We start from the raw sequence: 27540 nt of genomic DNA on the forward strand, positions 1-27540 counted from the left end.
TGAGACCCGCCTGGAGCCTGCTCTAAGTGCCTCCTGTATGCGAGGCCAGATGTGAGCGAGGGACCCATGGATGGTTTGCACCAGCCAATCCCGGCCACTGCCCTCGGGGAGCTTCTGATGTGGCTGAAGTTTCTCTGGAAAAGAAATGTGCCTCCCCAGAAACCCTTCTGGTGTCTGTGGTCTCACGGTGACATCTGGGCTGGCATGGGCAAACCTGAAACAGATCTCTGCAGTGCAGGCTGGAACGGGCATGGCCCTTCTCCGAGCTTCAAGAAAGAGGCACATGTGTGTGGTTCCAGTGAGATCTTTACAAACCGCCCCCCGAGTAACAGAAACTACACTAGGTTAAACAAATAAGCTTCTGAAATTCGAGCTTGGGAAAATAACTACCTGCACCTCTTTAGATCTTTGTGCTTGAGGAACGCGGCACTTTCTCAGGCTTTCTATCACCTGGGCCCACAAAACAAGCCTGAGGTAGTCAAGGTCTGTGCGGTCGCCCTCTCCTCGAAGGGGAACACAGCAGGGACAGAAGCCAGCTCCCGGCCACAGGAGCATGGAGTGACAGGGGCAGCTCTCACACCCGTGGCCCCTGGGGCCCAGACAGGCCCCTCAACAAGAGTCAGGATGGCGTCTGGGAGTTAGGAGCTGGGCCGCACGTGCTTCTTGTGGGACTCCCAGGCCAGTCCTGCATCCGGCACGGTCCTCTTGGCTTCCTTCCTGGCCGGCTCGGCCCCCCAGGCTCGCCCAAGCCGCCCTGCTTCTTCTCCCACTCCGCAGTCTTCATCACTCTTGGTCTGTTCCCGCTCTCCGCTGGTCCTCTCCTGAATCAGGAAAAAAAAAAAAAAAAAGAAAAAAATCAACAAAGCTCTCCAATGCTGGCTGGAACAAGCCCGCAGTGTCCTGGCCGGGCCCCTGCACTCACTGCGTGCTCAGATTCAGAACGGCTGAGCCGGGTTCCAACACCCCAGCCAGCCACAGGGACACTGGATTTTGTTCTTAAGATGCTCTGGACACGTATTTACTGATGGGAACATACTTCCTGAAGGGAACTGAAGAGCCCAGCCCATGGAGATCTGAGAAAGGGCAAAGCGAGAAGCACTACTTTAAAAGGTGGCACCCTTATGCTTGAGCACGTGGACCTCCCAAGATGCCTGCCCACGGGCGGGACGTCACACTGAACACCTCCTGCTTCCTCCAAAGGCCTTCGAGGTTTAAATGCAAAGTCAGGGATCCGCAAAGAGGCAAAGCACAATACTGTCAGTTCGGTGGCCTGGTAGAATCGTCAGTGAGCCAAATTTTCCATTGCAAACCAAAGAAAATGAAAGCCCCCTCCTCCGCCCGCTTTTCTAAAACAATCCAGCACTTACTGGGATAGATCATGCCTTTGGTGTCACGTCTTCTATCCCCGTATCATCTACTTTCCAAAATAAGCAGTACTGCCCACAAGTTGCAACTGTTAAGTTTGGGAGCTTAAAATCATTAATAATTCTTCAGGAATTCAAGAGCAAACACCCTTCTGTGGCCGAGAAGGGGCGTTATCAGAACTATCTTATACCGGCCAATGTCTGTCTTGGCTTCGGGAAGATGCCTCATGGAATCACATCACTTCAAAGCAGACCACTAAGGTGGACCAATAAGAAATACTTAGCAGCCATCCTTGTCGGTGGGTCTATTCTCTCTCATCACTCTGGGCTCCACAATGACCTAATGCCATATTCCATTTTGCAGCATCTGGGCTTAGAGGCGTGGAGGAGGAAAGAAAGAAATTTGTCCGCACATTTGCTCCGCTTGAAAGACACTGGTCCATGGCAGAATGTGAAATTCAGATTTTCCAATACTTCCTTCAGAGAGCAGGGTGACGCTGATTGCCACGTGTTCTCTGCTTAGTTCTGGCTTCGTTAGAGCTTGTGCAGCTCAGAGAAGAGGACCGTGAAGAGTCTAATTACGAAGGCCTCGCCTCACGCCGCAGCACAGAGACTCCGAGTGTGAATCAACAGCCCGCTGCCGTGGAGAAGCCCACAGCCAAGGTGGTGAGGGAGAGGCCTCGTGGGTTCAGAGCTTCACTAAACAAGCACAACGTGATTGCTAAGAAAACAAGACACATTCCCAGAATGACACATTCACCACCGTACCTTCTTGCCTCCTTCACGACCAGACATCCTGGGTCCATCATCTGGAGAAGTCTGCCCACAACTGCTCACATCCTCCTGGGAATTTCCTGGGTGTGCTGCCCTCCCCAAGCAAGAGAGTAGCATAAGCAAATGGAGGTGGCCCCGAGGGAGCAATCAAAAGATTAACAGTACAGCAGGGACCCTTCCAAAAGTACCGATCACCACGACCCAATTCTATCCTCATGACCTTCACTGTGACACCTGCTACAGTGCCTTCTGGAGAAAAGGGAAACTTGCCAGGTTTGGGGAGACATGAAGCAATGGTTCTACTCAAGCGTGTCTCCCATCCAGGTACTAAGCAGGCCCTTCCCTGCTTAGCTTCCAAGATCAGAGATTGGGAGTAGAGCCGTAGGCACTACTCAAGCATTTCTGAGCTGGAATTCTTTTCTTCCAATTATCTGGACATTAAACGGAGTGAGCCTTGCAGAGCTATTCCTAGGCCCTTCTCTTTGCTCGCTGGAATTGTTACTCACAAGAGAACCCATAATCACCCTTGTTAATTCAGCCCTCCTCCCCCTTTCCAAATCAGACCGAACTTGGAAAGGATAACTTTGCTGTCCCACTGTGTACTTCCTACATCCCAAAATCCATACGTACAGGTATGTGATGGGGGGGGAGGGGAGGGGCACTCAGATGCTTTAGGAAGAAAAGTTTTCCAGTTGAGCTAAAAATGCAAACGAAACACATTTTTTCAAATAAAAATAACATTATTGAAACGTTACCTATACAGGTAAATTTTAAAGTTTATTTACAGACTTTATAAATTAGCCAACTTTGGTTTGGCAAAATTGAATCCTAAGCAGTGAAAAACACCAGAGTACTTCAGGGCTCCCTTGGGAGTTTCTATATAATGCAGTAATGATTCCTCATGTACTTCTCTTTGCAAAAGTAAGCTCATAAATGAGTTCAGAGACTCAGCCTTATTCACTACTATATCCTTATCACCTCAACCAGTGGCCTGGCACTGGGAGATCCTCCATTAATCTCTGAATGAATGAATGAGTGAATGAATGAATGAGAATGCATGAATGAATAAATCAGAGAATGAAGCAGACAATTCAGTATATTCTACACTTCCTGATGTGTGAAACTATCTTTTTATGCGTTACAGACTAAAGTGTGCTTGGTAACTATCAAATGTTTACTTGTATTTTATTCCTAACCAATAACAGTTCAATAATTTTTAAAAATGAATGCTCTAGGGGCGCCTGGGTGGCCAGCTTCAGCTTGGGTCATGATCTCGAGGTCCGTGAGTTCGAGCCCCGCGTCGGGCTCTGTGCTGAGCGCTCAGAGCCTGGAGCCTGTTTCAGATTCTGTGTCTCCCTCTCTCTGACCCTCTCCATTCATGCTCCGTCTCTCGCTGTCTCAAAAATAAATAAATGTTAAAAAAAAAATGAATGCTCTAATTTGGAAGCACGAGGATAAGAATCCGAGAAGCAACCACACAGGTAGGTCACAGTAAGTTACCATCCAGGAGTTACTCCCATATGGGACGCAGTAGGTGACAATGGCCGCTAGAGGGAGCCACACAACCTTTCAAAGAGCAGCATTAGGAAAAACCCATCCAGGATGATGGTACTGCTATGCACTTCCCACCAGAGCTCACGCCGCCAAATTGCTGTAACTACCACACTATGTCATGTCCAACTCACCAAAAAAAACTGAGACAAGCTCCGAGCTGCAAGCATCAAATTTTTAGAAAAAAGACCCTGCCCGCCCCGCCCCCGGCCCCAGCTCAGAATTCATTCACATCTTTTTATATACATACACCATAGCTTTAAAAATTAAATGTAGCGGCTCAATCCGTTGAGCATCTGACTTCAGCTCAGGTCATGATCTCACAGTCCGTGAGTTCGAGCCCCGTGTCGGGCTCTGTGCCGACAGCTCAGAGCCTGGAGCCTGCTTCGGATTCTGTGTCTCCCTCTCTCTCTGCCCCTCCCCCATTCACACTTTCGCAAAAATAAAATAAAATAAAAACATAAAAAACTTAAAAAATTAAATGTGAATAAAATTCTTTTCCCTGTGGATAACAATTGAATCTATTAAAAACTCACCTGGGAAGAAAGCAACACTATAACCTAAACAATGAAAACAATGATTTTTAAAGCTGTGTGCAATTATTTCCTGCCTCCAGCCACATTTTTGTAAAAGAACACTCAACTGCTGGAGGATTCAATTTCATCTCCTCCAGTAAAGAAACTTAAGGCATGTGCAAGCTAACTGAGAAGTCACACCAGACAGAATTATGATCCTATTGGTCAAGTTTCAAAGGCTTCATATGTAACTGAGTGTAGGAAGGAAAAAAAAAATTCCCACAAACTCCTTCTCTCAAAAGTTCTGAAAACGCTGTAAATATTTTCAGGGCCATTATAAGCCACAGATGTTATCAACAGGCAAGATCGTGCAAACTTTAAAAGACCTCGTCCATAAATGACGCTGCTTCAAAAAATAGATTTTGAAACCCTGGAAAGGAGCACAAGTTAATTTCCCTTTGGAACATTGTAAAACGTCCATGCCTTACTTAGAATGTAAAAAACAATTGGCTCCCCCGGGCTTCTTGCTTACAGTTCTACCGCTACAGCACATGAAACTGTAGGAGCCCTCCAAAATCACAGCCAGAAATAAAGAAACAAAAGATAGAACTTGAAAAGCAGAACAATTCAAGAAAGCAACTCTAAGAATAACGGGCTGGTTAAAAACTAAAATTAAATTAAATGGCTGTGTGACATTTCCAGGCAAAAGAAGATTCCAGAACCTGCACTGTGGGGTGACCTGTGGGAAAACCTAACAGGCTAACACAGATTTCCATGAAGGCAGACAGACTGTAAACTGAGAAAATGCAGAGCATCTGGGCTAATCTGTGATTGCATTTGCAGCCCCCCACTCACCAACCTGGAAAAAACCTGAAATGTCAATGCTGACAAAATTGTTACAAGATGAAGCTGGCTGGCTGAAAACCTTCCTGACTGAATTAAAATCCTGACTGCTGGCCCTGGGGGGACACAGAAGTTGTGGGTGAAACCGAGAACTAGCCATGATTTATACAGGGAGTGAAAAGATCATAATTTAGCATTTTTTTAATTATATAGTTTTAATTATCTAATTATATCCTGATCATAACGATGACCCTTCTTCCTTCAAAGGACTCCAAGCATGCTTCTGGAACATTCCCCGTGCAAGTTCCTTCATTTGCTGTTTTAAAGAGAGAGTTGGCAAATCTCACAGTGAGTTAAAGTGACAGGTCTGGCATCTGACTTGCAGCTCAGTTTCCTGTGACCAGACCACACCAACTCTCAGCTCTTGAAATAACCCCAGCGGCATTCTCCTCCGAGGGAAGCAGTCTCCCCAATTATGCGAACACGTTCTCCCACTGCTTACCCCCCTCCAGCCTGTGCAATTTCCACATTATTTCCACATTCTGATATGCAACACTTTTTTTTTCCCCTTCATTCCCAGCCAAGGAGCTGCAACATCCAAGACACAAAGGCCAAGTCCAGGTGGGAGCTGCAGGCTCATTTGTGACGTTTCTTGATAAACCCACACAGCTGGTCAGCTTAGTGCATGGGGATCCGGGCAAGCTCCCCTTTCATTTCTAACTGTGGGTGCCACAGGGCAAGTCACTTAACCGCCTCATTAGGATCACAGTCACAGCCCTACCATGGCCTGCTTCCCAGGTGCCTGGTCACCCCATTAATATCTGCAGAGATCCATTAAGCCTTCTAGCTGAAAGGCACCATAAAAGCAAAACCTATCATTGTTATCATCAATAAACTCCAAGACGCTCTTCCCTGTCACGACCTAACGTAAATCAGTTACCCACGTGGAAAGCCCACCGAGGCCTAATGAGCTACCTACAGCCTGGGAAATGGCATTTGATGTTGACAGGAGCTTTCTTCCCCGGAGGCGGGGAAGGAAAGCCAGTGCTTTCACTTTGGCGGGTGAAACTTAAAACTGTTAGACCCTCCTGAGCCTCCCACCCACACACAGCACCTGCAGCCTGAAAGGGTTTGCCGGGATTCAACCCTGCCCTCCAAGGCCCTCTCCCTGAGCACTGAGCTGAGAACCAACAGCAATGTGCAATCCATCCCGGGGGGAGTGCAATCCATCCCCGACGTGGGAGAGGAGGAAGGCACACTGTCAAAAAGCAACTTGGGGAACCAGACACAAGTGAATCTGGTCTTCCCACCCCATCTCCCCTTGGGACCCTCTGCCCGTTCTCATTGCTTGAAAACACCCTCCATCAAAACCCTGCCGGCAAACACACCGTGGTGCTATAACAACCTCAAACTTAAGACAATGCCTGTCGATAACAGGGACTGCCCAAATAAACACCTCCATACAGCAGCTTACTATGCTGCCAATAAAAAGGGCGGGGACAAAGTACTCATTTGCAGAACGCTGTCTCTGCAATGCTACCACTTACGTATGCCTGCCATCTCCCCCAAGGGAAGGAGGGGGTGCATGGAAGCCTTGCTCTTCAAGGTAAACCCTTGTGTGGCCTTCCAATTTTTAACCAGGTGCACACATTAGACCTCTTCTGGGTTTCTGTGATCCCTTCGAGTTATAAACAGGGAGCCACTCTGTCCCAGGGAGCTTCTGATTTAGTTAGATTGGGGGAGATCTTCATCAAAGTCCAGAAGATGTGGCTCTTTCGGGAAAGGAAGGTAGACCAAGGACAAGAAGCCACGACCCCGGAGGCGCCTGGGTGGCTCAGTCGGTTGAGCGTCTGACTCGGTATCAGCTCAGGTCCTGATCCCACCATTTGTGAGATCAAGTCCCACACTGGGCTCTGAGCTGATAGTGCACAGCCTGCTTGGGATTCTCTCCCTCCCTCTCTCTCTCTCTCAAAATAAATAAACATTTTAAAAAAGAAATAAACAAGAAGGCACCACCCTGGTCTCACTCCCTCCTCTGTTCTTGCAACAATAAACATAACACCTGCCCGGGCCTGACTCCATCCGTATGCATTAACCTGTGCTTCAAAGGGCACTTTATTCGCTGTGACTCACGGTCTGGAAGTCTTGACTGTTGCAGTTGAATCTTCAGCCAGATGCTGCCTCGCTGGCCCCAGGCTCCTGGGGGTTCCACCTCCCAAAGGCGACCCCGCTCCTCCGGATGGGCCAACAGGAACTTCCTGCACACTGAGGATGGATGTGCAAGAGTGAGCCAGGAAGGCCCGCCCCCTCTGCGTCTCAGGGGCGTGTACTTCCGGTTCCAGCCAAGGCCCCGCCCCACCCTGGCTCTGCTCTGTTTCTGCTGCAGGGGCACCAGTGTTTGGCCTCCTCAGCTGTCACCCCTCATGCTCCCGCTTTCACCCAACCCATCTTAGCTGGGGCCACCATAACAAAGCACCACACGTTGGGGGGCTCCAACAACAGACTTCCACTGTCTCACGTGGTGGGGGCAGGAAGTCCCACGGCCAGGCATGGGCAGAGGCTTGCAGATGGCTGCCTTCCCACAGTGGCGTCGCATGACCTTCCCTCTGCACCCATCCGTGTCCCAGGCTCCTCTTTTATAAATAAGAACCACTTCTTTATGGGGCGCCTGGGTGGCGCAGTCGGTTAAGTGTCCGACTTCAGCCAGGTCACGATCTCGCGGTCCGTGAGTTCGAGCCCCGCGTCGGACTCTGGGCTGATGGCTCAGAGCCTGGAGCTGGCTTCCGATTCTGTGTCTCCCTCTCTCTCTCTGCCCCTCCCCCGTTCATGCTCTGTCTCTCTCTGTCCCAAAAATAAATAAACGTTGAAAAATAAATAAATAAATAAATAAATAAATAAATAAATAAGAACCACTTCTTAAGAATCTATTGGATCAGGGCCCCACTCCTATGACCTCATTAAATTCTAATTGCCTCTTTAAAGGCTCCACCTCCACGTATAGTCACATGGAGGGTAAGCTTTCAACATAAGGCTTCGGGGGACCCAATCAGCCCTTAACATCCCCCCAACACTGTCCTCTCCTCGGGCACTGTCCCTCCTTATCCTGAGCCTCCCCAGCCCTCCTCTCCCACAGAACTTCCAGCTCATCCTCTGCAGATGCCTTGATTCCAGTCACCTCAAGGCTTAAAGACTTTTATGTCCGCATTCACAGGGTGAGAGTTTTCTCCTGGCAGTGCCCCAAGCTCAGCCAAATGGGCAGCTGCTCCTGGTCCCGCAGGTGCCCATGGGGACCCCGTCAGGCCCTCCCCTCATACGTCCCAGCCGGGGGCAACAGCACAGATGGAAACCTCCAGAGGGTGAAACTAAGTATTCGGAAAGTGTAAGCCAAACTAGCAGAGTGCTAGATAGAATGTTCTGCTCTCCTATCTTGACAAATATAACTTCATAACAACAGGGAAAGCCAGTTTCAAATTTAGAATTCTTGGACTCCTTGGAGTTTTGCACCAGAATGTGGCAATACTGAGGGAGCTGGGGGGGCCCCCCCCCGGACAGCCGGCCCACCCGCTTCTCCTTCTACCCCAGCCCCACACACGTACACAGCAAGGGGCCTGTGAATGCAAATGTGAACACCACGCCCACACTCCACCCACATCCCACCAACGCCTGTCCCTAGGGTCTAAAGATATGCAAACTGGTGGCATGGTCCACCCTTATGTGCAGACCCAAGGATGGGGTCCACTCGGGCCCTCACGCCACTGGCAGGAACCCAGGGGTCCTGGTACCCTGAGTCAGCTTAGAAGGAGTGGTCTGGACCCAGGAAGGACGATACTCTTGGGCCCACAGACTCCTCACACCACGGAGAGAAACGCAGCTGCAAGAGAGCTTTAAAGCGTAGGGCTCTGGCCTGCCCTTTGAATGCAAGAAGGAATCCTACCGGTCATGGGGCGCCTGGGTGGCTCAGTCGATTAAGTGTCTGACTTCAGCTCAGGTCATGATCTCACGGTTCGTGAGTTTGAGCCCCACGTCGGGCTCTGTGCTGACAGCTCGGAGCCTGGAGCCTGCTTCGGATTCTGTGTCTCTGTCTCTCTCTGCCCCTCCCCCACTCATTCACTGTCTCTCTGTCTCCCAAAAATAAAAACATTAAAAAAAAAAAAAAAAGCCAGTCAGTAAAGTGTGCAGGTGGCACACACCTGAACCCAGTCCTGAACCTCCAGCTGCTTCTTTCTCCATGTTCTACCTGTTCACATACATGCCCAGGTACAGTCAGGGGTGACGTAAAAGCCTGAGGCCCCAACATCCTCAGCTGGGCAGCTCAAACCCCCAAGACACGACGCGTGCTTCAGATCAGCACCTTCTTATTTTCTTTCTCTATGGGGCAGAGATAGAAAAGGGAAAAGCAGGGGGGTGCCTGGGTGACTCAGTTAGGCATCCAACTTCAGCTCCGGTCATGATCTCAGAGTTTGTGGGCTCGAGCCCCGCGTCAGGATCCATGCTGACAGCTCAGCCTGGAGCCTGCTTCGGACTCTGTGTCTCCTTCTCTCTCTCTGCCCCTCCCCCACTCGCATTCTGCATCTCTCAAAAATAAACATTAAAAAAAAGAAAGAAAGAAAAAGGCGAGCAGCGATCCACAAGACCCCGCAAGGGTACCTGCAGTGCTGGTTCTGGGGTGCCCTCCCCCCTCCGTGAAGACTGATACTTCCCTAGGGAAACCTGAGGTGGCCACACTGAGAGGCCAATGCACTCAAACAAAGGTCTCGGAGCTGATGCAAAAATTAGGAGAGAGAGAGGACAGGCATGTGGTTCTGGAACTTTGCAACACCTCAAAGTGAGCAACACAGTACAGGAATCCTGGAATGCTCTTTGCAGAAATTCAAGGCTCTTCAGAGTTTAATTATAGACCATGAGTTTGGAAATATAAAGAAATGACTAAACCTACTTGAAAATATGTTTTCACCTGCTTTTCTTAGGACTTTAGAGCAACAGAAGTTTCCTTACCTTCCCTACGTTTTCTCTCTTATCTCTTGATCTCCCCATACCATAATGGTACTGGAAACTCAGTACTAAGGGCCCCAAAACATCTGTATGACAAGAAGTGAAACAGTACCCAAGGTGGAAGGGGTGTACTTCACAGCAGGGGTGTGGGGAACCTAGAGAGATGCTCACCAGAATCTGCCCCCCTTACTGACTTGGAATGTAATGTTTAACACCAGGGCTTGTTTCATTTCCTCTGAAAAAAATATACATATAAGGATTTGTCTTCCAGAACATGAAAAGGGATTGTGATAGCTCATTTTAAGTGTCAACTTGACTGAGCCAGGGGGTGCCCAGATATTTGGTCAGACATTATTCGGGGTGTGTCCGTGAAGGCGTTTGGGATGAGATGAACATTTGAATCAACAGACTGAGTAAAGCAGATTGCCTTCCCTCATGTGGGTGGGCCTCATCCAATCAGTTGAAGGCCTGAATATACAGGGAAAAGGCTGACCCTCCCACAAGTAAGAGGGAACTCCTGCCTGTCTGGTGAGCTGGGACATGGGTCTTTTGATGCCTTTGGATTTGACCCAAAAACTTTTTGTTGGCTTTTCTTGGGTCTGGAGCCTGGCAGAATTTGCACCGTTATGACACCATCGGCTCTCCTGAGTCTCCAGCTTGCTAACTGCAGATCTTGGGAGTCTCAGTCTCCACACCATGTGAGCCAATTCCTTATAATAAATCTCTCGTGTGTGTGTGTGTGTGTGTGTGTGTGTGTGTGTGTGTGTGTATACCCTATTGGTTCTGTTTCTCTGGAGAACCTTGACCAGTACGGGGACTCAGTAGGGTAAGAATGGAAGAAGGGGACTGTCTTCTGCAGCAAGAGCTATGAGGTACTTGGGGGCTCAGTGCGGTCAGAGCTTGCCTTTGCACTCCAGCTGCCCTCCCAGACAAAGCTCCTGGGCTCCCTTTCAGCGTCTAGCTGAAAGGACTAAGTCATGGGCTCTAAGTATCAGGTGAAACCGCAAAGGCCCTCTGAGCGCCCAGCAGGTGCACTTCTCTGGATTCTGCTTCTCTCTGACGCCATGTTTTTTATTATTTCTAAATCCAGTTATTTCTACGGCTGGGAAAGTCTCCCCCCCCCCCCTCGGTGCCACAGCATAAAGTCTCATCTGTGCTGAAGCAACGGGAGATTTCTCAGGAGGAAGAGAAAACCCAAACGCAGAGAGTGTCAAGGAACCTGCCTCCCCGGAACCACCTAGAACACACGTGTTATCCATCACCGTTGCCCATACGTTTCCGCCTGACACAAAGCGGGTTTACCTTTGAACATGGCGGGAGAAATCGGCCAACTGACGCCCAGAGCCTCGTCCTCACAGAACGTCTCACAGAAGTCCTGCAGCATGGCCGTGCCCAGGCCCTGGCGGCGGTAAGTCCTCCTGACAAACACGGTGTCGAAGACGGGGAGCAGGTAGCATGCACCCGGGCCATCACCACACAGGCTGCCTGCAGGGAAAGGAAGAGACGGGCGCCGTCCCAGGCTTGCACCAAGCTGCCAGGGCCCTGCGGGACTCCCACACAGCCGGGTCACTGGTACCACCTAGAAGGGCTCACATCACTAAGACAAAAGAGCAGATCATCCCAAACCACCAGTTCTCCAGCCGACTGACCAGCCCACATGTTATTGATCACGAGGAGTGCAGCCCCCAGACTGTTGTACCGAAATGAAAAGCAAACGCAGGTGCATGTGCCATTCACGCACCCAAGAGCCTCAGATGCCGCCCGCGCTGTGCAGAGTTTACAGAGACACTGGAAGCCAATGAGGGGCATCTGGACATCAAGGTTTGCCGTGAACCCGAGGGATATGGGCTGGGAGACCCACCCAACACATCTCTAGGGCATGGACTTGTTTCAGTAACTCTAACAAGCAGTCATCGTCTCCAATTAAGACAGAGTGCATTTAGGGGCACCTGGGTGGCTCAGGCGGTTAAGCATCTGACTTCGGCTCAGGTCATGATCTCACGGTCTGTGAGTTCGAGCCCCGCGTCAGGCTCTGTGCTGACAGCTCAGAGCCTGGAGCCTGCTTCGGATTCTGTGTCTCCCTCTCTCTCTATTCCTCCCCTGCTTGCTCTCTCTCTTAAAAATAAAGATAAGGGGCGCCTGGGTGGCGCAGTTGGTTAAGCGTCCGACTTCAGCCAGGTCACGATCTCGCGGTCCGTGAGTTCAAGCCCCGCGTCGGGCTCTGGGCTGATAGCTCAGAGCCTGGAGCCTGTTTCCGATTCTGTGTCTCCCGCTCTCTCTGCCCCTCCCCCGTTCATGCTCTGTCTCTCTCTGTCCCAAAAATAAATAAAAAACGTTGAAAAAAAATAAAATAAAGATAAAAAAAAAAAAAGGACAATGTGCATTTACCCCAAGCAGACTAAGTCCTGCCTCCCCTACAACATCAGTGACCTTGCTATAGCAGAGCAAGAGGGGCCACAGTTGGCACCCTTCCCACCTTTCCACCCTGAACTGAACTTCACTGCAACCAGCACCAATACCAGCACAGTTGCTGTTTCTGCAAAAGGAATTTGGCCTTGGCCTTGGCCTTGCAAGTTCACCTGCGTTGTCACCCTAACCAGAAAATCAATGCTACACAGAGCCTACTACATCACCTGTCTTCCAAACGTACAGATGCCTGCACCCTAGATGCACGAAAACCCAGGAAAAGAAGTATGGAGCATATTCAGATTCAGCTCCTATTGGAAGAAGTTTTTGTCCCTGTCGAGAATCAGATGGCGGGTAATTTCCCAAGCGAAAAAACTGACTCCGATTCTGATCAGCCAGACTGAGTTGCAGGGATACATGCTACTGTAGTGAACTGCTTGCAAAAAATGAGCACAATTATTCCCCTTCCTATATCCACATCACATTACATGTGATTCCGAAGCACCTCCCATCAAAAATGGGGCCTGGCTTCATGGGGTCCAGTGCCCCTCTACTATTCTTTCTCAGATCCCTGCTACTCACTCTAAGAACACAACTGGATTAGCCTGCCACCATAACAGAAACATGGCCTGGGCACCCTTGTGGTCCCAGCAAACATCTAGCCAGTCCCATGGAGCAGAACCACCTACTACCCATCCCACCCAGCTGAGCCTCAGCAAAACTGTCATCCAAAAGAATGGTGAGCTGAACAGTTGATTTTGTGCCAAAAATGAATGAAGAAGTAATCTGAGGCCAGTGATCAACACCACCCAACTCACTTGAGATGGTTAAGTATAAAGTATTTGAATTTCACCCTCAATGTTCCTGAAATGACAGTACAAACTTAGGTTGGAATTCTGCGGTTGCCAACTTTTATATTGAGGAGAACAACATTCCCCAAATGGTAGTCTTCCAAAGCTGAGAAACATTAAAATTACATAAGATACAATTCCTTTAAAAAAAAAAGAGTCAATATTGGGGCGCCTGGGTGGCTCAGTCAGTTGAGCCTCCGACTTCGGCTCAGGTCACGATCTCACGGTCTGTGAGTTCGAGCCCCGCGTCGGGCTCTGTGCTGACAGCTCAGGGCCTGGAGCCTGATTCGGATTCTGTGTCTCCCTCTCTCTCTTCCCCTCCCCTGCTCATGCTCTGTCTCTCTCTGTCTCAAAAATAAAAACATTGAGGCACCTGGGTGGCGCAGTCAGTTAAGCGTCCGACTTCAGCCAGGTCACGATCTCGCAGTCTGTGAGTTCGAGCCCCGCGTCAGGCTCTGGGCTGATGGCTCAGAGCCTGGAGCCTGTTTCCGATTCTGTGTCTCCCTCTCTCTCTGCCCCTCCCCCGTTCATGCTCTGTCTCTCTCTGTCCCAAAAATAAATAAACGTTGAAAAAAAAAAGAGTCAATATTTAGGGATATATTTATTATGCCTTGAATACTGAAAAACTACAAAACATGGTTAAGGGAAATTAAAGAAAGGTAATAAGTGGGGAAATACCATGTTCATGGATTGGATGACTCAATACTGTTAAGATGGCAGTTCTTCCCAAACTGATCTGTAAGTTCGACACCAGTCCTATCAAAATCCCAGCAGGCACTTTGGTGGACATTGGCAAGCTGATACTACAACTGACATGAAATGCAAAGTCTCTACAATAAGCAACCCAGTTTTGAAAAAGAGCAAAGTTGGAGATTTTACACTACCCAATTTCAAAGTTTCTTATAAAATCAAGGCAATCAAGTCAGTGGGATACAGGTGTAAGGACAGGCATGTGTATCAATGGAACAGAAATGAGTCAAGAAATAAATTCTTATACTTTTAATTTCAACGATGTTGCCCTTTTCCAATGAGAAGACAGTCTTTTCAACAAATTGTGGTGGTATGACTGGATGTCAATAAGCCAAGAACAACAACAACAACAACAAAAAAAAAAAAAAACAGGAAGAAGAAGCTGGAACACAACAGCCAGTCCAGAATTAGACCCACACAAATATAGTCAACTGATCTTTGACAAAGGAGCAAAGTGAAGTCACTGAAGAAAGGACAGTCTCAATAAGTGACACCGGACAACTTGATATCCACATGGAAAAAAAAACCAATCTAGACACACACCTTAAATACTTCAAAATTTTTAACTTAAAATGAATCACAGCATAAATATAAAATGCAAAACTACAAACCTCCTAGAAAATACACAAGAGAATATCCAGATGACCTTGGGTTTTGTAACATATTTTTTACATACAACACGAAAGGCATGATCCAGGAGAGCAAAAATTGGCAAGCTGAATTTCATTAAAATTAAAATTTGCTGGGGCACCGGGGTGGCCCAGTTGGTTAAGCATCCGACTCTGGATTTCAGCCCAGGTCATGATCTCATGGTTTGTGAGTTCGAGCCCCACATCAGGCTCTCTAGTGTCAGTGCTGAGTCTGCTTCAGATCCTCTGTCTCACTCTCTCTCTGCCCCTCTCCCACTCTCACTCTCCCTCTCTCAAAAATAAATAGTGCACTTATTTAAAAAAAATTAAAATTTGCTGCCCAAATTTTTGACATGTGAAAGACGATGTCAAAAGAATGAAAAGACAAGGCACAAACTGGGAAAAAATATTTGCAAAAGGCACATTTGTCTGATAAAGGACTGTTATCCAAAATATATGAAGAGCTTTTAAAACTCAACAATAAGAAAACAAACAACGTGATTTAAAAGTGAGCCAAAAATCTTAATAGATACCTCATCAACAAAGCTATTACATATGGCAGGTAAGGATATCAAAAGATGCTCCACATCATATGTCATCAGGCAAATGCAAATTAAAACAACGAGATATCACTGCACACCTACCAGAATGGCCAAAGCCCAAAACACTGTCAACACCAAATGCTGCTAAGGATGTGGAGCAACGGGAACTCTCATTCATTGCTGGTGAGAATGCAAAATGGTACAGCAACCCTGGATGAGTTTGGTGGTTTTACAAAAGCAAACAGAACTTGTTCCATATGATCCTTCAGTTGTGCCCCTTGATATTTATCTGAAGGAGTTGAGAACCTGCACATGAACGTTCACGGCACCTATATTCATAATGGCCAAAAACTGGAAGCAACCAAGATATCCTTCAATATGTGAATGGATAAATAAACTATGGCACATCCAGATAATGGAATATGATTCCATGCCGAAAAGAAATAAGCTATCAAGCAAAAAAAAAAAAAAAAAAAAAAAAAACATGGGGAAACCTTAAGGCATATTACTTAAGGAAAAGTCCCAATCTGAAAAAGTCTACATACTGTACAATTACACCAGTTATATGACATTCTGGAAAAGGCAACACTATGAAGGCAGCAAAAAGATCAGTGGTTGTTAAGAGGCTGTGGGGAGGGAGCAATGAATAGAGGGAGCATGGGGGTTTTCAGGGCAATGACGCTTGTACGACGCTACAAGGATAGAGAAACATCCTTCTGCATTTGTCAAAACCCATAGAATATACAACATAAGTAATGAACACTAATGTAAACTATGGGCTTTAGTTAATAATAATGTATTCTTATGGGCTGAACGGCGTCTCTTATATTGAAGCCCAACCCTGAGTACCTCAGAATGTGACTGTATCTGGAGACACACACTTTACGAGACAATGAAGTTGGGGCACCTGGGTGCCTCGGTCAGTTAAGCGTCCAACTTCGGCTCAGGTCATGATCTCACAGTTCATGAGTTCGAGCCCTGCATCGGGCTCTATGCTGACAGCTCAGAGCCTGGAGCCTGCTTTGAATTCCGTGTCTCCCTCTCTCTCTGCTCTTCCCCACTCATGCTCTGTCTCTCTCTCCTTCAAAATCAAATAAAAACATTAAAAAAATGTTTTTAAAGAGGTAATGAAGTTAAAGCAAGGTCTTTTGAGTGAGCTCTCATCCAATTTGACCGGCGTCTTTATAAGAAGAGGAAATTTGGACACGCAGAGAGATATGCACACATAGAGGAACGACCGTGTGAGGACACAGCAAGGAAATGGCCACCTACAAGCTAAGGAGGGAGGCTTCAGAAGAAACCAAACCTGCCAACACCTTGATCTTGGACTTCCAGCCTCAAGAACTGTGAGAAAATTACTTTCTATTGTTTAAGCCACCCAGTCTGTGGTATTTGGTCATGGCAGTCTAGCCAACTAATACGTGCACCAACATTAGTTTATGAATTGTAACCAATGCATCACAATATGTTAATAATAGAGGGTGTGTGTGTGTGTGTGTGTGTGTGTGTGTGGAGGAGGGTGGGGGGATATGAGAGAACTCTGTACTTTCTCAATTTTCCTGTAAACCTAAAACTGCTCTTTAAAAAAGCCTATTAATGTTTTTAATGTACTAGGTATTTTTAAAAATTAAGTTGGACGCTTACCTCATATCACAAAAATTAATTCAAGATGGATCTAGGCATAAATATAAGTTAAAACTATACAGCTTTCAGGGGTGCCTGCGTGGCTCAGTTGGTTAAGCATCCAACTCTTGGTTTCAGCTCAGATCATGATCTCACATTTTGTGGGATCGAGCCCCATGTCAGCGCGGAGCTTGCTTGGGATTTTCGCCCTGTCTCTCTGTCCCTCCCCTGCTCACTCATTCTCTCTCTCTCTCTCTCTCTCTCTCTCTCAAAATAAATAAATAAACTTAAAAAAAAACTATAAAGCTTTCAGAAGAAAATAAAAACGAAAACCATCACAGAGTTCTGAGGGAGTCAGAGAGTTCTTAAATTCAATACCAGAAGCACAATCAATTGACAAATCTGACTTCATCGAAATTCACTTTTGTACTTCAAAGGAAACTGTAGGGAAGTGTTTACGAATCACATTTTTTGATAAAAAAAAAAAAACATATATAAAGACTATATAAAGAACAGTTATAATTCAACAAAAAGAAAGCAAACAACCAATTAAAAATGGACACATGAAACACTACAGTTTCAGGGATCATTTAAGTCTCTCGGAACATGCAGAGTAGCCTTGATCAGTGACAACCAAGGAAATTATTTGCTGAGAACACTTGCATTTGATTTAGGACTTCAGATCGGTGGCCATTTGCTGGAAGAGTACAAGGAAAACATTGAATTCCTAAAGCTACTTAGAATCGGATGCCTTTGTGTTCAGGGATAGGTAACTCTTACCTAACCGAGTTGAATGTTTGTTTCAGTGCCATATGGAATAACGACTCTCAGTGGCTTTCCCCCCACCCCCATTTTTTTTTTCTGGAAACATGTGAGACACAATGTCTGCTGTTCCCAGCTATCTTTCTTGGCTATCATTCTCTCAATGTGCATTAAGTTCTTTTATCAACCACCATTAAGGTCTTGTACATCAACACTAAAAACTGATCACTGTAGACAGGAAAAACCCGTTGCAAGTTTAACCTTAACATGTTTGAAAGTCTGAAAGCAGAACTTGCCTTGTAAGTTAAGTAAGTGAGCAAATAAATAAACAAATAAATAAATAAGAACGGACTGATGATCTGAATAGACAAAAGAAGACAAATGGTTAACAATCAGGGGAAAGATACTCAACATCATTAGCCATTAGGAAAATGAAAATGAAAACCACAATGAAATGCTACTTTTGACCTACCATAAAAATGGCTATAATCAAAAAGACAAGCAATAATAAGTGGTGACAAGATGTGGAGAAATTGAAACTGTCACATAATGCGGATGGGAATGTATAATGGTAAGGCCACTTGGTCAAATAATTTGACAGTTTCTTAAAGTTAAACATACGCTTATCAAATGAACCACCAATTCTATTCCTGGGAACCTAATACATGCTACAATTTGGATGAACCTCAAAAACATTAAGTAAAAGAAGCCAGACACAAAAGACCACATATTGTATCATTCCATCTAGATGAAATGTCCAGGAAACACAAATTGATGGAGACGGAGAGCAGATAGGGGATTGCCTAGAGCTGGGATGGAAACACAGATTGACAGTAAACAGGCTACTTTCTGGGGTAATGGAAATATCCAAAATCTGGATGGTGGTGATGGTTACACAACTCTCTAAATTTTTTAGAAATCACTTACCATCGGCGAATTTTACAGGGTGTAAAATTATCCATCTATGAAACTGATGTTTAAAAGATACAATGATGGGCACCTGGGTGGTTCAGTCGGTTAAGCGTCCGACTTCAGCTCAGGTCATGATCTCACGGTTCATAGGCTCGAGCCCCACATCAGGCTCTGTGCTGACAGCTCAGAGCCTGGAGCCTGCTTCGGATTCTGTCTCCCTCTCTCTCTTCCCCTCCTCTGCTCGCGGTCTGTCTCACTCTCTCAAAAATAAATTAACATTAAAAACATTAAAAAAATAAAAATAAAAAATAAAAGATACAATGAATTGTATTTAAAATGATATGGAGTTACATGAAAAGGATACAATCAAGTGTAGAAAGAGAAAAATAGTAACCTTACAGTGGAGAAACCCATCAGATACCCCCTTCAGTGATCAAGGTGAACATCGCCAACAGTAATGTAGGTATCATGTGCCTTCATGTTTGATGTGAGCATGTGAGGACAAGGACACTTCACTTTCCCCCAAACTCATATCCTAGGATAATCATGCGAAAATATCAGACAGACCTAAGTTAAGGGACATTCCACAAATCCCCTGACCAGTACTCCTCAAATGTGTGCAGGTCATGAAAGACAAGGAGACCCAAGAAATGGTTACAGATTAAATGAGGACACTAAGGAGGTATGGAAAATATAGGCCAGGTGGTATCCTGGATCAGACCCCATAAGAGAAAAAGGACATTGCTGAAAAATTAACCAACGTAAAAAAAAAAAAAAATTAACCAACGTTAATTTCTTAGTATTCATCCCTATACTGTGGTTACTGTGGTTACATAAGATGTTACCAGCAAGGGGAAGTAGGTAAAGGGTATTTAATAGGAACTCTCTGAACTATCTTTACGACTCTTCCATAAATCTAAAATTATTTCAAAATGAAAAGCTGGGGGAGACTAGGGGGCAGAAGAAACAAAAACACTCCAGCAGCTCTTTCTAAAGGCCAATCACACCTTCAGGCCAGTCAAATAAAACCTTTCTTCTAACATCAATTCCCAAAGAATTGGCTTGGCTTGGCTTGGCTTGGCTTGGCTTGGCTTGGCTTGGCATGGGGCACAGGCAATGAGCTTGCTGTAGGCCAATGAACTCTCCACTCATAATCAGAATATAAAGTCCAAGGAAATCATGCCACGTAGCATGGAACGGTTGGTAAGAACCCCAGCAGTGATTTCATTCATTCTACCCATTTTACAGACATGACAGCTAACAGGGTCAAGAAAGGTGAACACACACACACACACACACACACACACACACACACACACACACACAAAGGGCTTGGCTCCTTTCTGTCAGTAACAATTGCCCAACTACCTCTCCTCAGCTCACAAAGAGTCTATTGATCCCACAGCAAATTCAGACCAACCCACACCACCATAGTAACTGATGGCAGAACAGAGTCAAGAACCAAGACCTCTGGTGTCCCCTTCCTTCCTTCTGGCTGCTCCATGTCCAAAGTTGCCTTCAATGGCTACACAGGTTGTCTATACCTAACAACACTTAGAAGAGTAAAGCATATCCCAGATGGGCACTGTTCAAAATTGGAATAAAGATGCTATCTCTCAGGCAAGTTTAAATATCCAGAAAGGTCTTTTACCTGAGGATAACTGGTCCTGAAAAAAAGGTCATGGGAACAAATCCATTGAGTCCACAATTCATAGTAAATGGTGGGAGTAACAAAACAAAACAAGATAAACAAAAAAACTATGGTAAAGCACAAACCAGTCAGAATGACCAGCCCAAGGACGACCAGGTGCCTTAGTCGTCTGGGCGTCAGACTCTCGATCTTGCTTCAGGTCATGATCTCACGTTTCGTGGCTTCAAGCCCCATGGTGGGCTCTACGCTGACAGCATGAAGCCTGCTTGGAATTCTCTCTCCCTCTCTCTCTGTCCCTACCCCATTCACGCTCTCTCTCTCTCAAAATAAATAAGTAAACTTAAAAAAAAAAAAAAAAGAATGGCCAACCCAATTGGCTAAAATGGCAGTAGGATGAGATTATTTTAACCATAAATGCTGACAGGAAAAAAAAAACAAGAAAAGATGAAAATTAACAAGCCAAGCATCAGAATTTAAAAGGTTAGAAGAGAAGAGAGACCCAAAGAAAATAAAGGCAAGGAGAAAAGGAGGATAGAAATTTATAAAATAGAACACAAAAATATAACACGAACTATTTAAAAAAAAAAAAAGAGTTGCTAAAGTAAGAAGAAATGAATACCCCATACATAAAGCACATTAGGAATTAAAATAAAGATATCACTATGGATGTGGCAGAAATTTCGAAGGTAAGAGAATACAATAAATAACTATGCCAATAAACTTGAAAAGAGAGGAAAAGGACAAATTCCTAGGATAAAACAACCCGCCAAAACTGACTAAAAATAAAAAAAAAAAAGAAACCAGATAAACTAACCTGTCCTATGAGCATTGAAAACATGGAATCAGAAGTTTCAACCTCTCCCACACTGAACACACCAGGCCAGGTGGCTCTAACTTCTATCTTAGGTTGGTAGAACTTCTTACCAACCTTCCAGAGGAAAGCCTTCCAGAGAACAAAGATAGAATATTCTCCAGCCTCATCTATGAGTACAGTACAACTTTTTAAGGAAAAAGAAAGAATGGCCAAGGATAGGAAAAATAACAGTAATTCTTGAACATAAAATAAAAAAGCTTAACCCAGTATTAACAAACTGAATTCAACAGGGTACACAAAGTTAACTTAGATCGCTGTAAGGGGCTGGATTCTCTGCTCACCACCCTGGCTGTTCCTGAAGATATGCATGACCGGTAAGGTATCTACGATGAAACCATGACCAAGGGGCATGAACTAACACTGCACATAATGATGACTTTACCTTCAACAGCCTGGGAGGACCTGAAGAAGATACCTCTGAGAGAAGGAGACAAAACCTAACAGACTGAACGATGTGATGCCAACAGACTGTCCACTAAAAATACACACCCAACAAGACACAGAAAAAAGACCAGGAGGGTTACTTCACAAAGACAGGAGTGAATTCTTGGAATACCTAAGACAGAATTCACAGATGGTGCACCATGGGCAAATGATAGCAACAGGCAGCCAGAAAGTAATGGAAGAAACTGTATCTGCTTCGAACAGAGAGATTTGTCAGAAGGAAGATATAACAGGCAGGTGGCAAGACAACAGTCACAGTGTATTCCCACTGCTGGCTGTTTTTGAGAACTGAGATCTGGGCACCAGGAAAGTAATGATGTGGGGCCGCAAGGCACAAAATAACCAAGTGCCTGGCCAAAAGCAATGCTGCTCTTGGTGCATTTCCTTTTGCAAAGTAGCATTTGTGGGGGCTATGAAGCATCTGCCCAGGTCTGTCCTGTTAAACATAAGAAAATCTGTATCCGGGGCGCCTGGGTAGCTCAGCTGGTTAAGCATCCAACTTTGGCTCAGGTCATGATCTCACAGTTCATGAGTTCGAGCCCCATGTCTGGCTTTTCACTGACAGTGCAGAGCCTGCTTGGGATTCTCGCTCCTTCTCTCTCTCTCTCTCTCTCTGCCCCTCCCCCACTCTCTGTCTCCCTCTCCCTCTCTCAAAATAAATAAAATAAATTTTTAAATAAAAAAATAGATAAATAAACTTAAAAAAATCTGTATCTTAGTAATTCGCCTCCTTTATAGATTACAGGAGAAAGAACCACTCCAGTTCAACATTACGCTGGACCCTGCACATTATCCACTCCATATGGCATAAAATACAGAAAAATTATAAAAGCAAAAGAAACTACCGAGAAATTATAAAACTAAGAGGGAAAGTTTCGCAAGGTCAGCGGACGTAAGACCAACACGTAAGATGGAGGTGGCATTTCTATCTATGAACAACAATCAGAAAATAGGCTTTAAAATAAGATGATATTTTGTAGCCACAGGATCAGCAACCAGAACAAACCTGGGCAATACCAATGCTGATAAACACGTGAAGAAACAAAAACTTTTTCCAGGTGACGGCATACATGCATACGGCCATCTTGGAAGACAGCTATGCACCCTGGGGGGAAGCGGAGGGTATGACTCACCTACAGCTAGCAGTTCCTCTCGTAGGTATACACCCTCGAGCAGCATTGATCGAATATTTTCTCATTATCACCAACCTAACAAACCTTCAGAGGCATTTCCTCCTAATCGCCAACCCCCCCCCCCACCAAATTAAATACCAAGGAATAAGGCTTTGTTGGGTTGAGGTTTGGAGAGCCACAGACCATTGTATTATCTATGATTCTTTTGCTCCCCAAGAAAGAATGGTTTAGCTTGTTGGGGGCAATACCAACCCACTGAGAGTGCATGCCTTGGATGAGTGGTTCTAAAACCTCAGAGGGTCAATGGGATCACTTGGAGGGCTTGTTAAGACAGATTGCTAGGCCCCACTCCACCGCCAGGGTTTCTGATGCAGCAGGTCTTGGACGGAGTCTGAGGGTTCCTGGAGCCCATAACAGGTGAGCAGCACAAACTGGGTGCTGGAGCACGCCATCTGTTACGCATGATCCTCTGTGCAGTAATGAAGGGCTGCCTGGTGGTCTTGACCGGAAGTATCCAGGCCAGACTAAGCCTTCATAAACAGGATGGATTACGATGGGGTGTCTACCCAGCCCACAGTCCTTTAAAACGGCCCCTGCCCCAGCCTCAGTTAAGGAACAAAGGCTAGGTGGCCATATCTAGACCACGAAAGCCAGTCCACCCATCCACAGTCAGTTGAGTGGAGAGGTGGACCCATGGGCCACAAGAAACCAATCCACAGGCCAGCTGGACCAATCTGATTCTTTGGAGGGAACTTAAAATAAAGTAAAACTAGGACTACAATAGATCTTGGCCCTTTAAGGCAGTACAGGTAGAGGCCCAGTGGGCATCATGGCAAACTCAAGTCAAGGTTACGAGGAAGAAGGAGGGGCACCGAGGTGATTCAGTTAAGCGTCCAACTCTTGATTTTGGTAAAGGTCATGATCTCACGGTTCATGAGTTTGAGCCCCACAACGGGCTCTGCACTGACAGTGTGGAGCTTGCTTGGGATTCTCTCTCTCTCTCTCTGCCCCTCCTCTCTTTCTCTCTAAACAAATAAATTTTAAAAAGTTAAGAAGAGGAAGCAGGAGACGTAAGTGTGTGAAGGAAGCTGTTTGCAAGGATAAACGTGCAGCAGCCGCTGATACACATCCCAGCATAGGAAGGCAGGCTGTGTCCCGTGCTCATCCCTACAGACTCCAACACCCCATCTTCAGGCGCATGACGGGACCCCCATTCCTCACAACAGCAGCCGTGTCTCGTCGGGCAGCATCGTCAGTACCTGGACCAACACCACGCTCTCGCCACGCACGCCACTTTGGCTACTTATGATTCCACCGAAGTCCAGAAGATGGCACGAGGGAGTCCTGCCTGACGACACAACCCCGCAGGAGGTGCCTGGGGCACTGGGCGTCTGGGGGAGGGGGAAGAGAAGAAGCCCACCCCCCGGCCCCCCTGCGAGGAGCAGGGCAGCCGAGGCCACTTCATGGCATCGCTGCCGTCACCCATGCCTGTCTGGATTGCAAATTGCAAATCACCTAATTTAATGCTTTTAAGTGCCGCTCCTGGTTTTATGATTTGCATTAGCGTCGGGCTTTCAGGAATCTGAAATATAAAGCTGTTCTTTTCAGATTTTTATACAAAAGCAAAATACTTCCCAGCTCGGCCTTAAATTGGCCAGCTCTCCACTTACAGTCTGGATTTTCTTCCCTTGAATGCTAACAGTCTTGTGGACTAGTGGTTTGAGAACAGAAGTTAAAGTAAAACCTCATTAGTTTTGATTATCTGGGGCTGGGGGAGAAGTTCAACATAAAATAGTGAAATGGCTGAAGTGTCAATATTTCTTAAGAAAGGCAATCACTGAACAGCCAAATGAAGGGAGAAATTCAAACCAGCCTGTAAAGAAAATGGTCCCAAAGAGAGGTCTACCTGAAAAGATCTCATTCGGTCTGTACAAAGGCACTTGTTTCAAACTGAATGTGTTCCTCAGAAATACAGAGGCACAAACTACTGATCTACACGTGGACTTGGATGAATCTCAAACCCATTATGCTGAGTGAAAACAGTCTCAAAATTTTACAAACTATATGATTCCATTATGTGACATTCTAGAAAAGACAATACTATAGTGATGGAGAACAAAGCAGTGGTTGCTGGGATTTCCTGTGGTGGCAGGGAGGGTAGCGGATGACTAGGGATAACATGAAAGAGGTTTTGAGGGATGGTGGATTTTATTCTGTATTTTTTTTTCTTTTTGAGAGAGAGAGAGAGAGAGAGGGTACAAGCAGGGGAGGGGCAGAGGGAGAGGGAGGGAGAGAATCGTAAGCAGGCTTCATACTCAGCATGGAGTGTAACGCAGGGCTCAGTGTCACAACTGTGAGATCATGACCTGAGCCAAAATCAAGAGTCATATGCTTAACCGACTGGGCCACCCAGCCGTCCCATTCTGTATGTGAATTATGGTTGTAGTTACATGAATCTATACATAAGTCAAAATTCATAGAATTGTAAAGCCAAAAAAAGGGTCAATTTTATTGTCTGATAAATTTTTTAAATACTTAAAAGTATGTGCCAAGAATGTGCCTAGAAACAATGCATACTTTTTTTTAATGTTCATTTATTTTGGAGAGAAACAGAGACAGAGACAGAGAGACAGAGAGTAGGGGAGGGGCAGAGAGAGAGGGAGATACAGAATCTGAAGCAGGCTCCAGGCTCTGAGCTGTCAGCACAGAGCCCAACGCGGGGCTGGAACTCACAAACCTCAAGATCGTGACCTGAGCCGAAGTCAGATGCTTAACCAAAGTCAGATGCTTAAATAGGTGAACCCTGGCCCCTGTGATCCAACTGATGCAATGAATCTGCACATTTTCTCTTCCTCTCAGAATGAAATTATACACTGAAGTCCAGTTTGAGCTAAGTTAACAGATATTCTGAACCCAAAGGATCTAATCTCATGAAGAGAAATTGTAGCGGTACAAAGTTGAGAAGGGTGCCATGTGCTATGCCCATACCCTAAGCACCAACACGAAAACTATACATAATGCCACACGACAAGCACCAAAGACAAAGCCGAGACTGACGAAACAACCATTCTGAACTTGTGACTACAAACTCCTCCTGTAGTCCACTACTCCACATGTATCTGCCAGTGATTTTTCATAAATCATGTGTGCATATAATAAAGCATAATAAAATAGATCTATTCCCTTTCTAAATTATGGGGTTTTTTGGCCTACTTGGATGCTGCTGGTATCAATCATTTCTTAATTTATCAAAATAAATCCCTCTCTCAGATTATAGAAAGACATGGGAAAGATAGGAAAAAAAATTGTATGACCCATACCTGAACAGAGTCCCCAGCAGATAACGGTGGTGGAATGAAATGCTCATGCAAATCCCCACATGTAATAACTGTTTAAGAAATGTATTTAAGAAATCATTGAAAGATACCACAGGGCACCCAAAAGCACATAGGGGCCAGAGGAAAATTTAATTTCAGGAAAGTGTGACTGGAATAGGGAAGACCTATGAGTTTGCAGCTTACTGGCCATGAGTAACTCAACCCCCAATGCTACAGAAAACATTGGTGGGAAAAGCTGGAATGCTACCAGCTAAAGTGTCAGAGATCAGATTCGGAATTAGGAAAGCAGTTGGGAATTTATTTTATTATTATTTTTTTAATGTTTATTTTTTGAGAGAGACAGAGAGTAGGAGCGGAGGAGGAGAAGAGATAGAAGGGGACAGAGGATCTGAAGAAGGCTGTGTGCTGACAGCAGAGAGCCTGATGCAGGGCTCAAACCCACAAACAGTGAGATCATGACCTGAGCAGATGCTTAACCAACTGAACCACCCAGGCACCCCTGAAAGCAGTTGGGAATTTAAACGGAAAGACCTAGCAGCAGGAGAACGACAGAATGAGCTAGACTCAAATTCTGAGCAACTGCCCAAATCCTTGGCTTATAGCTGACCTACACATAAGCGAAGGAGCCCCCAGGGAACCCAACATGAAAAAAGTCAAAGACCAGAAAGATATCCACTTTCAAAAAAAATGGAACTACACAGGATTAAATCATCTGTGAGTTTGATGCTTTCCTCAACCATAAACATTCCTCAACTGAGGCAGCTCAAGTGGCAGAGAGCTGGAGCCAAATGGGCTTGAACAGTGAAAGTACAGAGCCCCAAACCAGCAGGAGCAGGAAAAACAACAACAACAACAACAACAACAACAACAACAACAACGAAATACCAACAACAACAACAAAAAAAACAAACAACAACAACAACAACAACAAACCCTCAGGAGAGGTAAGCTAAATCCAAATCTTTGACCACTGAATCTGCAGCCACAGGGAAGATCCCTACAGGGCTAGGCTAAAGAAACAGCCACAGGAAGTCAAACAAACAGATGTTAACAGCTGCACATCACAAAGAAGACAAAGTCTATTGTTTGAATCCAGGCAAATTGAATGACTACTAGGTCAAAAATCTAAAAATCCTGAGAAAACACATGCACACAATAGCTATAATGTTGGTATTCTATAGCTGCAACATCTAATTTTCAACTAAAAATTATTCAACATGAAGAAAACAGGAAAGTGTGACCCATACTCAGGACAAAAAAAAAAAAAGGCAGTCAATATAACTCACTTTAAATAGACCTAGATGTTGGATTTTGCAAAGGCCTCAAAACAGCTTTACGAATATATTCAAAGAATTAAAATAATTCAAAAAATTAAAGGGAAATATATAGAAAATCTCAACAGAGAAATGGCAACTACAAAATAATATATAAATTCTAGAGTTAAAAGTATAACTAAAAATTTTCAATGGCTCAACAACAAATTGGAGACAGCAGATGAACTTGAATACATACCAGTAGAAATTACCCAACAAAGAGAGAAAAATGTTTGAAGAAAAATGAACAAAACCTCTAAGACACAACTTAAG

The 27540-nt window shown here is 45.4% G+C and overlaps 1 protein-coding gene across 1 annotated transcript in view; it reads right to left on the reverse strand.

Moving 5' to 3' along the window:
- Positions 1 to 345: 345 nt before the first annotated feature.
- The window catches only part of LOC121042473 (protein FAM169B-like), a 92626-nt gene continuing 65431 nt past the window's right edge, over positions 346 to 27540 (reverse strand). The window contains exons 6-9 of the mRNA XM_040493770.1: positions 11342 to 11524; positions 7181 to 7312; positions 2133 to 2227; positions 346 to 821 (exon numbers count right to left, since the gene is read on the reverse strand). Of these exons, the coding sequence (XP_040349704.1) occupies positions 639 to 821; positions 2133 to 2227; positions 7181 to 7312; positions 11342 to 11524 (593 nt within the window). The 3' untranslated portion in view covers positions 346 to 638. The remainder of the gene's footprint in view (positions 822 to 2132; positions 2228 to 7180; positions 7313 to 11341; positions 11525 to 27540) is intronic.

This window comes from Herpailurus yagouaroundi, unplaced genomic scaffold (genome assembly GCF_014898765.1).
Source record: "Herpailurus yagouaroundi ecotype Mexico unplaced genomic scaffold, PumYag 185, whole genome shotgun sequence".
NCBI classification, from domain to species: Eukaryota; Metazoa; Chordata; class Mammalia; order Carnivora; family Felidae; genus Herpailurus; species Herpailurus yagouaroundi.